General features: G+C 35.4%; 3 protein-coding genes across 6 annotated transcripts; 1 reads left to right on the plus strand and 2 right to left on the minus strand.

Moving 5' to 3' along the window:
- Positions 1-413: 413 nt before the first annotated feature.
- On the minus strand, positions 414-5,380 carry LOC116112633 (BTB/POZ domain-containing protein At2g30600). Its single transcript, XM_031398751.1, has 12 exons — positions 4,499-5,380; positions 3,851-4,180; positions 3,449-3,679; positions 2,923-3,084; positions 2,364-2,576; positions 2,216-2,263; positions 2,065-2,123; positions 1,466-1,598; positions 1,278-1,352; positions 1,104-1,184; positions 903-971; positions 414-763 (listed from the first exon to the last, which is right to left on the minus strand). Exons 1-12 carry the CDS (start codon positions 5,291-5,293, stop codon positions 545-547), a joined length of 2,415 nt encoding a protein of 804 aa, XP_031254611.1. The 5' UTR covers positions 5,294-5,380; the 3' UTR covers positions 414-544.
- A 1,634-nt stretch (positions 5,381-7,014) lies between these two features.
- Positions 7,015-9,972, plus strand: LOC116112678 (N-acetylglucosaminyl-phosphatidylinositol de-N-acetylase-like). Of its 2 annotated transcripts, none has more exons than XM_031398801.1 (10): positions 7,015-7,540; positions 7,613-7,664; positions 7,771-7,841; positions 8,267-8,331; positions 8,593-8,637; positions 8,737-8,817; positions 9,049-9,116; positions 9,449-9,497; positions 9,641-9,801; positions 9,890-9,972. In XM_031398801.1, the coding sequence occupies exons 1-10, from the start codon at positions 7,423-7,425 to the stop codon at positions 9,957-9,959; spliced, it is 780 nt and encodes a 259-aa protein (XP_031254661.1). In that variant the 5' UTR covers positions 7,015-7,422; the 3' UTR covers positions 9,960-9,972. The 2 variants fall into 2 exon arrangements, with proteins under 2 accessions (XP_031254661.1, XP_031254660.1); XM_031398800.1 differs by lacking the exon at positions 7,015-7,540 and adding an exon at positions 7,931-8,070 and having other exon boundaries at positions 7,616-7,664.
- A 190-nt stretch (positions 9,973-10,162) lies between these two features.
- Positions 10,163-14,039, minus strand: LOC116112651 (cyclin-B2-3-like). Of its 3 annotated transcripts, none has more exons than XM_031398774.1 (12): positions 13,801-14,039; positions 13,503-13,567; positions 13,236-13,368; positions 12,764-12,820; positions 12,617-12,668; positions 12,361-12,516; positions 12,139-12,264; positions 11,571-11,660; positions 11,241-11,462; positions 11,052-11,150; positions 10,776-10,954; positions 10,163-10,672 (listed from the first exon to the last, which is right to left on the minus strand). In XM_031398774.1, the coding sequence occupies exons 2-12, from the start codon at positions 13,555-13,557 to the stop codon at positions 10,519-10,521; spliced, it is 1,323 nt and encodes a 440-aa protein (XP_031254634.1). In that variant the 5' UTR covers positions 13,558-13,567; positions 13,801-14,039; the 3' UTR covers positions 10,163-10,518. The 3 variants fall into 3 exon arrangements, with proteins under 3 accessions (XP_031254634.1, XP_031254633.1, XP_031254635.1); XM_031398773.1 differs by having other exon boundaries at positions 10,776-10,957; XM_031398775.1 differs by lacking the exon at positions 12,764-12,820 and having other exon boundaries at positions 10,776-10,957.
- Positions 14,040-14,680: the final 641 nt, after the last annotated feature.

Genomic DNA, 14,680 nt, shown 5'->3' on the forward strand with positions numbered 1-14,680 from the left:
ATACATGTAACTAAGGATACTAGCTTGGGATTTCGCCAAACCTTGGGTGGGAAATATGTCATTTACTCCGTAAAGAATCATGACAAGACTTTAATTTGAGAAATTAGAATTATAAAAAATAATGCTAACCTTACTCCCCCTTCTTACTCCTTTCTCTTACTCACTCATGTTAATCTCCCTTCTCTCTCTTCTTACACCCACCTACCACATAAGTGAGTAAGAGAAAAGAGTAAGAAGGGGGAGTAAAGCTAGCATTACTCAATTATAAAATAATTTAGTGCAAGTTTGATGTAAATATACAAGAGAGATTAGGGAAGGCAAAATAAATAAGTAGATTGTATGATATTCACACGGCGTCACCCATTCATGAGCTTGATTCTCATGCACAAAAGTAGTGTAATATATATATATATATATAGTCATTTAACTCCTATTCACAAGTTTTATTCTTCATCAACCAGACCGTACATGGTGCAGCTGGGGTTACCACTGAACGCCGGAAAACTTATTACATGAAACAGGAGACACAAATAGTCATGCCTAATTAATGCAAGTAGCCATAGAGTTCCAAGAAGCAAATGCAGAAATTCCAGGGGTTTGAAGCGTCAGACGTAGGACCAGTAAGAACAACCCTAAAGAATCTGAAGGGAAGCAGAGCGTTAGGTCCAATTATGGGCCACGATGCAAACTGACCCGGCTTGCACATTGTTTGGTCATTCTCATGAACTCTTAAGTTTGTCCAAACCCTTCCATCCATGGAGCCCTGGAAGTGCAATGCAGTAACATGATGTAATTCAACCATTACTAGCTATTATTCTATATCAATTTTGAGAATCTATAAAAATTAGTCCAAGTGAAACCAAGAAAATCCACGGAAAAGTGCCACTGAAGATCATCTTTACCTGAAAATTCCAAGACCTTATATAAGCCCTTGACCCATCCATTCTCAAGGTATAGTAGTTGCACATCAGCTGCATCAATCACACACATTCATTATTCCACATATAACGTATTAAATATTTGTCATTTCACTGAAAAAAAAAAATTATCAAGCTGTAGCAGTCTTAAAAGGCATTAAAGCACGGCTTAGACAGAAAGGAAACCTGATGATTTTGGCCAAGGTCGACCATCCACCAGGCAGAATTATGTCCATCTTCCATCCGGGACCCAGTAAAAGATGTTCCCTAATGTGGAAGATATTATTTAATAACTGTTAACAAAGCTCAGTGAAAAGGACTACTCCAGACTGCAATGGTTTGATTCATCATATGTCATACCTGGTAAGTTCTTGAAGCCAAAGCCTTGGGATCAGTGAATCTTGAAATGGGACTGCTAGCTGTGATGATGATTCTCTGAAACATGCAATTTAAGAGGATAGGGAGCTATATGAATACAATACCCGATGGACAGATAAAAGATTCAAAATAAAAAGTGACTATGTTGTAAAAAAGCGAGGGTACTTCACCTTAGCCAAGACGGGATTCACCCATTGATGTTCCCCATATGATGTGCCTGCAAAGTACAGAACTCCATTGCTATCCCCATCACATATGTACAGGAGCTCCTTGAAACTAGATCGTCTGTGTTGAAATCTTACAATGCAAAAGTATAAATATCTTAGTTCACTCTTCTTTGAATGTGTCCCTGGGACAATATTCATATTCAAGGCTTATTTAAAATGAATCCCCAAAAAAGAATTGTGAACTCAAATTCAAGAAATACAAAAGTCATGGATAATTTCATTTGTATCCAAGGAAATACTTCCTCTAGAAGATGATTCAACAAGAGGGCTTAAAATATTGATATAATCCCTCTGAAGCCTTTCGCCTACTTTGTTACCACTATCCTCGTAGAAGAAAGTGAGAATCAATGAATGTTTACACAAGATCAACAAAATCATCCTAGTATATTTCTGATATGAATAAAAATTAAGAAAGCAGGGCCTTCATTCTAAATCGACAAATAATGTTCAGAAATTGTTACTGTTTTCTAATTTTCATCAACAACAAAAGGATATGCATGATCAGGACTCATTAATGGAGGACTACAATACTCGATACTTACTTCTGGTTATTTCCTAGCTCTGCTGATCCAGATTCTATAAATCTGATGGCCTCCTTCACCTGAAACATTAACATAAAAAGAAAATTTAATAAGATAATAAATGTTCATAAGAAAAATAAATGAATATCCCTAAAAGAAATGCTGAACTCACAAAATTATCAAAAACAGCAATGTGTCTTCTAAGGTTGCTTCTCTCCAACTGCAAGTGCAAGAATAATACAAAAGAACTGCAAGTCAGGCTAACCTCAGAGTCATCCTCTTAGATGACTTGAACAAACTTTCATCCAGGTTTTATGTACCTTCTTAAGCAAGGCATATGGCAGTAATGGAAATCTTACAAAAGGCAACAACTCATTCACTGACTGAAGCCTTTCCTCAAAAAGGAGTTCAGCAGTTAGTTTTGTCATTAGCTCATCCACCGTCTCCCACCCACTCAATTCCTTTGCTTTCATGCACCACATTAGAATTGCATTAAGAACTCTTTCTTCAGATGTCACCGTAAGATCTGGGTGCTGCCAACCAAAAAAAAAAAAAAAAAAATTATTATGAGACATAATCACAACAAATTAGATGACAGACCAATTTCCATTGGTTATTAATACTTTTACTGGGAGAACTCTTCAAAATAAGGTACTTTAAATCTAATCCATAAGGGTCTTAGACTGTGGCTTAGGAGATGGAGCATTTTCTTCAATAAACCAAAGACTAACGTTTTCATTGTACAGTCATAGTTGCAAGCTATTACACCATTGACCTGGTGGTTTTTAAAAAGGATAATGTCTTTATATGCAGCTATCTTAATTCTTTAGTCAATTACCAATCCCTAGTAAGTCATTTATTTTAAAAGTAATAACCCACCTGAATGATACTGCTAAAAGCTGCCTCATCTAACAATACAAAGTCAAGGCTTGCAGTTGTGCAATAATCGAAGTGCATTGAGAATTTCCTTTCACATGTTTCTTCAATAAGTTTGCACGATGGAATGGATTGAACTGCTTGCAGAATTGGACATACTGAGTCCTGCAACAAAGATCAATAGTTAGCTTTAAAAGCATCAGCACAATTACTTTGCCAAATTTGTCTGCTTGCTCGTCCACTAAACTTGTGCATAATAGAAAAACTGATGTTGTATGACCTTCATCCACTAGGAGAGAACTCCATCCCTGCATATAATATGTACATGAAAGATATTAATATTTCATAATTTAATTATTACAGAAGGGATCTCTTCTTTTGTTTTCAGAAGTCCGAGACTGCAAGTCACTTCTCTGTTCATTTAGTTCTAGTCATACAAAAAGCGTATTGTAATAGTGACAGGAATAAAATTTATCCAAACAAAAATCATCAATTATGTCATTTGGCACAGTAAGGAATACTAAGCTACCTCCGAGAGGCATTCTAAAAGCAATTTGCAGCATTCCTGATGAAGGAGGGTGACTCCAAATTGGTCAGCCAATAAGAGAAGCTGAAGTAACAAGCTACCAAAATCTGTTGTATCTTCCATACGGAGTTTACCACTGTACATGAATTCCAGCATAATCTTGAATGCTTCGAATGACACATCCCTCAAATGAACCTCCGAGGAACTGCTCTCACTCATTCCATTTGTGAACATCTGCCAAAGTAATCAACTCCTTCAAAATTATTTCTTGTAAATTGATAAAATAAAGAAAAAGAAACAACTACGTAACCAAAAAGCAGAACCATCAATATAAAGTTTTGTAATTTTACTCCACAGGTGCACAAGGGAGCTACACAAAGAGTAAGAAACACAGCATGGGCTTACTTTGGTAAATGGAGCACTCCATAAGCTGAGAATGATCTTATGAGACTGGGCAACAAGACCATGGCCCTCAATGCAAATGTTTATGTCACTGTACTTGCCAATTGAATGCAACAGCTTAAGTCTCTGTGCACTAATGGGGAGACCAAAGGGGAAGACTGCACAACAATGTGGCTGAGAGCACGGATATGATAACTCCACATTCTTTCCAGAATCAAACAATTTTTTATTCAGTTTAAACCGTTCTATAGTTTCCTCGCACTGCTTCACCAATGGCATCACTTGAAATTGTGAGCTCAAAGCCAACAAAGAACCAAGTTGTGGCTCTGAAATCTACATCAAACAAAAATCATATCGAAACCAAATGGTATTAGAAAAGCCTGAAATGAATCTCGCCAGTCGCCACTTAGCGTTTGCCTAAAAGGATCCACGCTAAGCCAAAATGACAAAAGTTGAAATGAAAAGGGAGAAAGCGATAAATGCAAGATGAATAGGTCATTATGACATGTGACAGAAGTGAAGGTTAAACCACAAACTTTGAAGCCAGTCTCAAAAACTATAAGAAATATAGTTTGCAGACATAAACTATTCAAAGGGAATAATGCAAGAATGCATAAGATTGTTTAGAGAAAGAACTAAAATAAAAGATACCTGGGTCTGGCCTGTGTAGATATACTTGAGAAGTGCATGGAGAATTGGGTACGCTACGCCTTGCAGCTGAATCACATCTTCATCCTCCAAAGGAAAATTACCAGATGCTTGCAAGATAACCTTGTGTCCAGGAACAGGCTTTTCCTCTGTACCGACAATGAAGAACACATCAGATAACTCCCAACTCTCAAGAAAATTTTCCAGTCCCCATTTTTCATAGTCCGTGCGTTCATCTTTCACTTCCTCGTCGCTATTATCCTCACCTTCATATTCACCACAATCCACTTGTTTCCACAGCAGTATGTGGTTATGTGTTAGTGGCAAAACATTGACATTCCTATATCCAACATGTCTGTCCCAGCTACTTAACCCAACATATCGGACACTACAATTTGGATTTGAATCTAGCCACTGAAACACAAGATTCTGAAACGGGTATCTTCCCTTACCGACACAAATCAACCCATCATAGATACTAATCCAATAGCTCTGAAATGCCGAAGAACAACACAGACCACTTCCAGCCACATCAACCACAGTTTTCCCATCCACCTCGATTTTCAACCTACGATTCCTATGACTACCAAGAATCACAGTATAATGAGGTCTATTATCTCTCTTATAATGATAGTGCTGGCTTCCCACATTCTCCCTAAAAACAACCGTGACATCATTGTGAGCAGAAGCTTCAAAAGCCACACAACCCCGCCCAGCTTCCCTAAATTTCAAATCTTTTCTCCAAGCACACTCAAAAGGAGCTACTGTTAGAAATTTTTTCTCTTTCTTCTCCATCATCTCTCCTTACAAAAACAGATTCAGAAAAGAAAAATCTACTCTTTATTGACCAGACAGTATTGACAGTTTCAACTACAAAAACATAAAATATTATACTGAGAAAAACCCCACCTTGTCTATCAGGCAGAAAACAAGAAACCCAACAAAAGACCTCTAAAAAAAAAAAAAAACTAATGGTTCAAAAACTTGTACAAGTCATTTACATGAAACGAAATGGAGTTATTAAAAAACACATAAGAATACGAAACCTGTGCTTAAAAGCCACGATAACCATAACTGTTAGATACTGACCGGCAGTAAATCATTAGATTAAATAAAACAAATAACAGTTCAAACATCGCTATCCCAGAAATTGGTAGAAGTAAGAGTAGCTCAACTTGACAAAAAATCTGAACCCACTTTCAAACTCGAAACACTCGCCATCATATGAATTCTACACCACGAAATCTGATCCGAATACAGGATCAGGATTACAAATATCTCAAATGACAACTCTAACAGAGGCCCACAAAAATCAAGGCGAGAGGCAAATAATTGAAAGTGGGCAATATCTCAACGAATCGACAACTCTAACAGAGGCCCACAAAAATCAAGAAGAGAGACAAATACATGAAAGTGGCTTCGAAAATAACCGCAAAATATCAGCTTAAAAATGTAATGACTGGTATTTAGTAACTCACCTTATAAAAATTACTCATGGGATCTATTTCGTAAGCAAATTAAATACGAACTGAAACCAGGACTGAAACATTAAAATCAAGAAAAGAAAATGTTGATTTGAGGAGTATTTTTTTCTCTTAAAGTGGCAAAATTTGGTGAATGGATTGGATTGCCAGCGGATGTGATCTTAATGTGGGATTTTTTTGGAGTTAAATTTATGGCCAGAATTAATTTCATTGAATGAAAGTTAAACGTGGCAAGTTGCCATTTCAAGTGGCATGTGATGTGAGATGAGATCAACCAGATTTTTTTGTCTTCGCTTCTGCTCAAGTCAGCCAACCTCGGGATTGGTTATCTTTTTCAGCCATCTCTAATCTGTTCGTTTTGGGAAATGCCAATATAAACGGAGAACAACATTTTGCCACCCAAGGTTTTGTGAAATGTTTTGCCACCCTTCAAGTTTCAAATGACACTTTCCCACCCTTCATTAATCATTAGGTTGTATTATGTTTCTATTAATATTTTATTAAAAAGACAAAAATACTTTTAAATATTTAACTTTATTATTTTTTAATTAGTCAAAAAATCAAATATTAAAAAGTTAAAAAAAATAATTAACTCTACCTAAAAAATTAGGAATAATACTATGTAATTATTTAAAGTTAAATGATTTTAATATTTATTTATTTATTTATAATGTCATCAATATTTTATTATTATTATTCAATAATCTATTAAATTAATAATATTTTTTATTTTTACTAATTAACATAAAATATAAATATTCTTAATTAATTAAATAAACAAAAGAAAAAATGTATCTTTACATTTAAACTAATAAATAATCGAGTAAAGGTTTAAGGATATTTTTATTTTTTCAGTTAAATATTAATAAAAAACACTATCAAAACTTGACGAAGGGTGAAAAGTGTCATTTTAAAACTTAACGGTGGAAAAGTGTCGTTTCGTCAAACCTTGGATGCAAAAATGTTCGTTCTCCCTAGTGTAAAAGTACAAGAAACCATTAATTATTTACAAAAGCTATTTTTAACTGTATGTATGAGAGAAATTTGGATTTGGGGAACATCCGGACGATTTGGGTACTCAAACAACTGGCTTTGTGATTCGATTAAAATGGCCCAAATTTACTAAGAAGTTTATGAGCTTCGGCCATTTATTTTCATTGGGTTTAGCATCTCCTTGGGCCATACACCTCGAGTCGGCCTTCTTGTTTTTTATTTTATTTTCACTACAGTGGTGCTTTAGATCGGAAACTTTTTGTTTTTTGTACTTGTGAGTTGTAACTGATCTTCTTCGTTGGCACTGATCGGAGGGGTATATTATTTGTTCAGATTGACAGATTATAGCTTGCCAGATTAATTTGCATGGTGCACGTAAGAAGTTCGATGAAATGTTCCTGAGAAATATTTCATCCGCTTCATGAACTTAGAAAATTAGCAGCTTGCTAGATGTTTTGGTTGTTAATAATCGTATCAATAATTATAGTCTGGGTGGCTTCACTATACAAAATTATCAATGCGTCACGTTCCCAATCCAATTCTGTATTTTTGAGTACAGGTAAGTTAAGTTGCAGCTTTCTTTTTGTGGGGTTTTGTTTCTTTGGTTGTTTTGAGTAAACTATTTTCGCATTAAAATCAGGTGACAAGAGAATTGTCTTGCTTGTTATTGCCCACCCAGATGATGAATCTATGTAAGTGTTATCAGTTCATTAAAAAGGTTTCTTCCTTTTTTTTTTTTTTTTTTTTTTTTTTTTGGGTGAATACTCGATTAATATGAAGAAGTGATAATTTTTGCAGGTTTTTCTCTCCAACAATTAATTACCTGACCTCAAGGGGACATAGTATTTACATATTATGCATGTCAATAGGTAAGTCATTGTCATTGATTAATCAATTGAGTTACATGTGCTTCATTATTCATTCACATATCAGAATTTCATTGACAAAAGAAATACAGGAGTTGTGTTGTATTTTCAAGCTTCAAGCCACTCAATTTTGCACGAGTGTCTTTCTTTTTGGAACGCGGATAGTTTCTTTGTGAGATGAGATGATACCACATAACACATTTATTGACAAAGAACAAGAGTTCTCCATTAAGTACTTCTTTCCTTATCTGTGTATAAGATGATTGTACTTGTATGGGTATTAGTGTGTGAAAAATATAAGTTTTATATTTGTTTCTTGCTTTTTGTGTATAGCTGAGTAGTTCATTGAATCATGTAACGTTCTGTAATATCCTCAATATAGTGTTTCAGTATATACACTTACTTACCTCTTGATTTGCTTTAAATAGGTAATGCAGATGGAATGGGGAACATCAGAAAGGATGAACTCTATCGGGCTTGTGCAGTTCTCAAGGTAATGTGTATATGGCGCCAAAACAAGTTAGAAGATAAATATTATTGGACAGCAGCTTAATTCTGTTTAAGTAGTGTATCCATTACATTGATCTTCCTTTTTTGGGTAAAAAGTTATATAGACTGTTGTTATGTATGAGTAATAGGGGTTGGGACCAAGAATATTTCGCACTTGTTCCATTTTGTTCCCTCAATGCATCACTGGATGATTCTACCCCAATTGTTGTTTTTCAATTATTTAATGTTTGATCCATTTAAACAGGTTCCACCAGAACACGTGAAGGTCCTGGATCAAGTAGATTTTCAGGTAATGCCACGCCTCTCTAAGACCTATAATTTTTGCTACTAGTTAAATAAATATACATGCCATAGTTTTGGCTTCAATTTGATCTGGCAATTGTATTAGGATGGTTTTGGCAATGTGTGGAATCGTAATTTGCTGGCCAAGATTGTTGAAGAGGAAGTCATTACTCATGGCATTGACTTGGTGAGATCTTTTCTCTAGTTAGTCTCATTGGACTTTTTCTTTCCCACTTTGTTTGATTGCCATTTTGTAGAATGATCTGTGTGAAAGCTTTGGCTGTTCATGTAATGGCCAGACCCTAAACCCTAAACCGGATGTGTCTTTTGTTTTAGTCCTAGAAACATAATCAGCTTTATCTTCCTATTTTTTTTTTTTTTTTTCGTTTATAATTTTCACTGTATTATGTTGTTGCAGATAATCACTTTTGATAACTATGGTGTTTCGGGGCATTGTAATCACCGTGATGTTCATCATGGGATATGGTAAGTTTAAGCTTCTTTAATCATCGTCAAATTGATTTATTTTCTTGTAACTTCTCAAATCATTGCCTTGTGGAACATTTGACAAATATAAATTTGCATTAAAATAACAGTATGTTATGTAACTCAACTAGTTGAGTGTTTCATAGATTATAAGGATAAAATGTATTTTCTTTCATCAGATCTCTATTTAATATAGAACCCACAACAAATATTTAATGCATAAATTAATCATACAAGAATATAAGTTGATTGGCAGAGTTGGTGAATGGTTGCTGCTTTGCTCTATTTTTTGAAAACTGATAATTGTTTTATGTATTTTGCATTGTATGCAGCAACTTCTTGACTGAAACTTCCTGTAGCAATATCGAGGCATGGGAACTTGTAAGTTCCTTTCGCTGTATTTATTTTTTGTTTTGATTTGGGTTTTACGAGTTTCTTAATCTATCTGCCAATTTTTTCTGGAATTCCTGAAATACTTTGTGAACTACCTGCTGTGTTGTTAATGGTGCATGTTGTCCCTTCAGATTAGCATTAACATATTACGCAAGTATAGTGGACCCCTTGACATCTGGCTGTCCTTCTTGTCTGCAATGCATTATCCCAGTGGAAACTTTCAGTGCTTGCTTAATGAGCATCCTGGTAAGAGCTTTCTAGCAATGTCAGAACACCTTAGCCAATGGGTTTGGTACGCATTCTTCTCTTCTATTTTCAGGCTTGTATTTGATGTATTCTGTTTTCTGATTACCACATTTAATTTATCTTTGAATTTGCAGGTTTCGGAAGCTTTTTGTATCATTTTCCAGTTATACTTATGTAAACACCCTCAGAAGGATTCACAATTAGGTTTTTTTTTTTTGCCATGACAGTCGACACAAATATTATAGGTGTTTTAACTTTTAATGTCTTTTTCTGCATCAGTATTCCTTATCTGTGTATACATCATTTTCATTGTTATTCCAGAATTTTCAGCAAAGAGAAGTTCTTGGCAATTTGTTTTTCCATGGGGCCGAGATTCCACAAAAGTTAAAAAATGATAAATACCTACATTAATCATTGATATTCAAATACATTCATTCAAATACATCAAACAACACTTATTGTTCAGATTAAAAGATGAAATTACATACACCTCTGTTGGCATAAGTTGGAATGAATTAACATAAAACTTAAAAAAACTATTATTTTCAACTTGCTGAAAAGAAAAGCATCCTACAATGTTCAAACAACCCATCTCAGACTCAATCCAACGAAGAACTTGCTGAAAAGAAAAGCATCCTACTATGTTCAAACAACTCATCTCAGACTCAATCCAACGAAGAAAACACTAAATCATTACTGCCCAGGGGCAACTTATGTTGCTCAGTTGCATCCCAATCCCCACCAGAATGCCTAATTGAAGCGTTTAATGAACACCAAATCTGGTCTCCACGAGAAAGTTAGCAGGCTGGGTTTTTGCTGCATAACCAAACTTGGAGGTACAATACTTCCGGTGAACACCTGTAAGTTTGCCCGTTCCTGACTTCTGATGGAAACTAACCATCAGTCTTGAGCATTCACTGCACAAACCCAAGAAATTTCCTTGATCAGGTTAACACAGAAATCAGTAGAAGCCAAGCAAATGATACTGCCATGATAAGAAGAAAAAAGATGGATACTTACAGAAGTTGCTCCTCTGTGTAATTGGTATGCCACTCGCTGGTCTTACTCCATTGATTGGAGCCGCTAAGAGTACACTGAGCTGTGTAAATTGCAGCAGCAGCTAACATAGAAGGCGGAAACTTAAGCATTTCATACTCAACCAGGCAAAGCTCGATCAAGAAGAATGACAGAAGCTCAAGCTGCTTCAAGTTCACAATGAAATCTGGCTATCAGAACCTATTTGGTAAAATATGTGAAATCTAGATGATATGGATAGATGTAAATTTTACAACAAACCTTCTTATCAGACTGACAAGCTTTGAAAAACCTCCTCAAAAACACATATGGAGTGGGTACAGATACATTAAACTGCAAAGCATTGATTATCAACTTCTCCTGCACACATAAAAATGTGTCATATTCCAACTCTGTTCCATTTAATATGTGAAAAGCAAATTCATGTTAAAGCATACAATCGAAGCCTACCATGTCAAGCACTTCTTTTCTGCTGTAAGCCTTATCAGATATCAGGATGAGATCCTCTACAACAGGGACTGATACTTCTTCGTATTTGCATGCAAGAAGCATGGCTGTCACCCCAACCAGCTGAAGTTTCTTCCTCACTACTGGTTGAAGTGCTAAGAATCTATCGATGAGATTAACAGTGAGATACAAGGTCTCATCCATCAGTTCAAACTTATAGTGCACCTGAAAAATTCAATTGAAGTTCAGTGATTATATAACTAGAACGCCACCTCTGATGTTTCATCACCGAAGCAACGTAGAAAGACGTCAATTGTACAACTTTTCATATACCTCAATCAGCCAGTCAATGAGAATACCTCTCATCCTCTCATTAATATCGAATTGCTGTGCCATATAGTTCGGTGGGGCACAGCTAGTACTCTGCAGGTAAGCATTAACACTAATTTTAGTAAATTGACCCAAAACTGTAGGTATTTCATTTATCAAGCTCATATTACCCGCTATTGTAACTGTCAGCATCATAAATTTCAGTAAATACGGAAACACAAAGTTTCAGTAAATCAACCCAGAAAAGTCCACGTATTTTTTCCACACCTCAAGTTCTCTAATCCAACCAAAAAGCCTTCTAATGTTTAAGCATTCCAAGAAACTCACACCTCACCTGACTTTCTAACCTAGGCAATTTTTCTTTCACATCAGGCTAATAACTATTCTTTTAAACTAATAATTACCTTTTTAGCAAATTTATAATGAATTGAAAGAATACTCAGATTTATAAAATAAATTTAAGTCAAATACAATATAAATAGCCAAGCAAACAATAATATGAAAAAAGCCTTTGTCTTACAGTTGGGACTAGCTAGCAAAAGAATCAGAGAAAATAAAGATTCTGAATCACCTCTGCTTTCCTGTAGAAGTTGTACAAGTCATCAATATACTCAACTACAGCTAGCGGATTCTTTTTATCTCCACTGTCTATGTCTGCAACAGGCTCTTCAGACACATCTTCCATTTCAACCTCCTCCTGCAGAAGAAAACATCAAAGGACGCTCTGACCATGAGTTTGATACAGATTAAACAACAAACTGGACTATATTTGCCGTAAAGAGTGTCCATATACCATGTGGTCAATCTCATCCAGCATTGCTTCTGTGTGTTGCACAAACATTGGCACAGCCGATTCACTACTTGAATGATTATAGTCTTCCACATCTATGATGGTACAATCATCTGACTCAGTTGAAGTTGGGACTAATAGGACTGGCCTCTTAGCTTCCTGGTAAGGTAACAATGATCAATCTCTTTTATTTTATCATCAATCTCTTGTATGTAAAAAATGGACGAGAAATTCAGTTCATAGCTGACAAAAAAGCTACCTTGGTCTCAGGTTTAAGTTGCTGCTTGTTAGCCATCTGAACAGCAAACTTCCTAAACAAACAGCAAGAATCATTCAGAAAAGTCAAAAAAACAAAATACATTTTGGCTCCAAATATAAACATGCTCAAAAGTGGCAAGCTACTGACCTAGTAATTGGTCGATTCACAGGAATAGGTGGGTTCTTATCACAGATTACATTTCTTCTACATCGAGAAACCAGAAAATTGAAAATCAAAAGTGGGAAAGGTGAGAAAAAAATTCTAAGACAAAACATAAAGCTCTCTTTAATTGCCAGAATGTAGAGAAAGGAAAGAAGCATAAACTTAAAAAATTTTAAAACTTCAGGTCATCCAGAAATGAAGAATAACAAGAAACCACCCTACGATGAGCACCTAATAACCCTTTTGGCTTATTTGAGTTTAACTTAATCACTAATCAGAAACAAGACCAACGAAGACATCCCATAAATCTTTAATCTCCATCTAGTTGCAGTAAAAAACAGATAAATGGAAGAAAATGAAATTAAAAAAAAAAAAAATTCATCACTCTAGGCACCAAAACAAAAAACCCACTCTACTGAGTAGATAAAATCAAACATTAGGGTTTAAAGAAAATTACTCGAACAAGGCTCTTTTGTTGACTGCACAAGGGTAAGGTGGAGCTCCGATTATGTTCCGATTAATTGTGCTTAATGCTCGCCGATTGTGTCCAGTTGCCGCCATAAGCTTTCCTCCTCTAGTGCTTAAACCCCCTTTTGATTCATAATCAAAACCCCATTTATTAAAGTCAGGATTTTTCAGTCAAATTCAAATCTAAAACCAAATAACCTTTTCTTTAAAACTACACATTCAATAAGAGATTAAAGATCAATATTTAAGATTCTACCTTGAAGATTTGTTGCTCCAACCACTCCTGGGTTGTTCTCCTCTGATCCAACCATTTTTGTTTATCTATATATAAAGAAGAGCCATAAATAATCAAAATCCACCAAAAGACAAATAGAATCACAGAAGTGCAAACCAAACATCAAAAACCACAATCAAAATATAAAGATCTTTTTAAAAACAGAAACTAAAGATTTGTGTGAATGCAAAATAATGGAAATAAAAAAAGACTCAATCAAGAACAAAAGATCAACAAACAAACAAAACCCAGATCATAAAATTAATAACCCATCACTGACCCACGAATCCAGAATCCCTCAAAGTTTCTTTATGGATTTCGATCAATCAAATTCAAATTCCAAGTGAGAGTGTCCCTTCCAGTCCAGGCGTCGAAACAAAGAGAGAGATTACTCAAAAGAACTCCATTAGACACAGCAATGGAGAGTGATATCTCTCTCTGTCTCTTTGAGTTCTGGTTCTTTAGGTTTCTGGGTTATTAGACAAAAAAGAAAAAACATATACAAAGAGAGTAGCGAAATTGAGACGGAATAGCGGATAATATGTCCGCACAACATGCCCTGCTATTTTTAAAACTAACGGCTATGAACTAAGACCGTCGGATCCTTCTGATAAAAAGTCGCGTTCTCCTGTGTAGCTCACGGTTACTTACCATGTGCTTTCAAAATTTGGCTTATTTTGTGACGCATTCATCCAACATTCATTATGGGCTTCGCTGCATCTTCATTAAAATGTGTTGGTTAACTTTTATTACACTTCTTAATTCTTCTGATAACACACTATCCCATATACTTCAAAAAATTCTCCCAACATCCTTTTTTTTTTTTTTTTTTTTTTTTTTTTTTTTTTTTTTTTTAATGACCGGGGTTTAATCCCGAGACCCACTAAACACCAAAAACCAAGTGAATGAATGAACCAGTGAGCTACGAGTGAAGTGATTGAACGAGCCATGTTCCTAAAAGGAGTGACCCTCCTTGTTTTCTTTTTCTTCCCTTCCCTTTCCCTATCCCTTCAAAGCCCATACGTTGGGTGCTAGCGCTTCACTAACTGTTGAGTGAAACAGTGAGTCTACTGTTTCCCTACAAGTTCAATGATCAAGTAAATCATAAACGTGATAAAAGATCATTATAGGAATTCGAACACAAGACCTCTAGATAACCC

Source organism: Pistacia vera, unplaced genomic scaffold (genome assembly GCF_008641045.1).
Source record: "Pistacia vera cultivar Batoury unplaced genomic scaffold, PisVer_v2 Contig665, whole genome shotgun sequence".
Classification (NCBI taxonomy): domain Eukaryota; kingdom Viridiplantae; phylum Streptophyta; class Magnoliopsida; order Sapindales; family Anacardiaceae; genus Pistacia; species Pistacia vera.

What these genes read in the sequence shown, in the direction of transcription:
- LOC116112633 (XM_031398751.1), bottom strand. Translation starts at nt 5,293, where the DNA reads ATGATGGAGAAGAAAGAGAAAAAATTTCTAACAGTAGCTCCTTTTGAG. An exon ending in CTTTTAGCAGTATCATTCAG is followed by an intron (nt 2,577 to 2,922) that starts GTGGGTTATTAC and finishes TTTGGTTGGCAG; the next exon opens with CACCCAGATCTTACGGTGAC. An exon ending in CATATGCCTTGCTTAAGAAG is followed by an intron (nt 2,264 to 2,363) that starts GTACATAAAACC and finishes TTGCACTTGCAG; the next exon opens with TTGGAGAGAAGCAACCTTAG.
- LOC116112678 (XM_031398801.1), top strand. Translation starts at nt 7,423, where the DNA reads ATGTTTTGGTTGTTAATAATCGTATCAATAATTATAGTCTGGGTGGCT. An exon ending in TGGATCAAGTAGATTTTCAG is followed by an intron (nt 8,638 to 8,736) that starts GTAATGCCACGC and finishes CAATTGTATTAG; the next exon opens with GATGGTTTTGGCAATGTGTG. An exon ending in ATATCGAGGCATGGGAACTT is followed by an intron (nt 9,498 to 9,640) that starts GTAAGTTCCTTT and finishes TTGTCCCTTCAG; the next exon opens with ATTAGCATTAACATATTACG.
- LOC116112651 (XM_031398773.1), bottom strand. Translation starts at nt 13,557, where the DNA reads ATGGTTGGATCAGAGGAGAACAACCCAGGAGTGGTTGGAGCAACAAAT. An exon ending in TGGAGCAACAAATCTTCAAG is followed by an intron (nt 13,369 to 13,502) that starts GTAGAATCTTAA and finishes ATGAATCAAAAG; the next exon opens with GGGGTTTAAGCACTAGAGGA. An exon ending in GTGAATCGACCAATTACTAG is followed by an intron (nt 12,669 to 12,763) that starts GTCAGTAGCTTG and finishes CTGTTTGTTTAG; the next exon opens with GAAGTTTGCTGTTCAGATGG.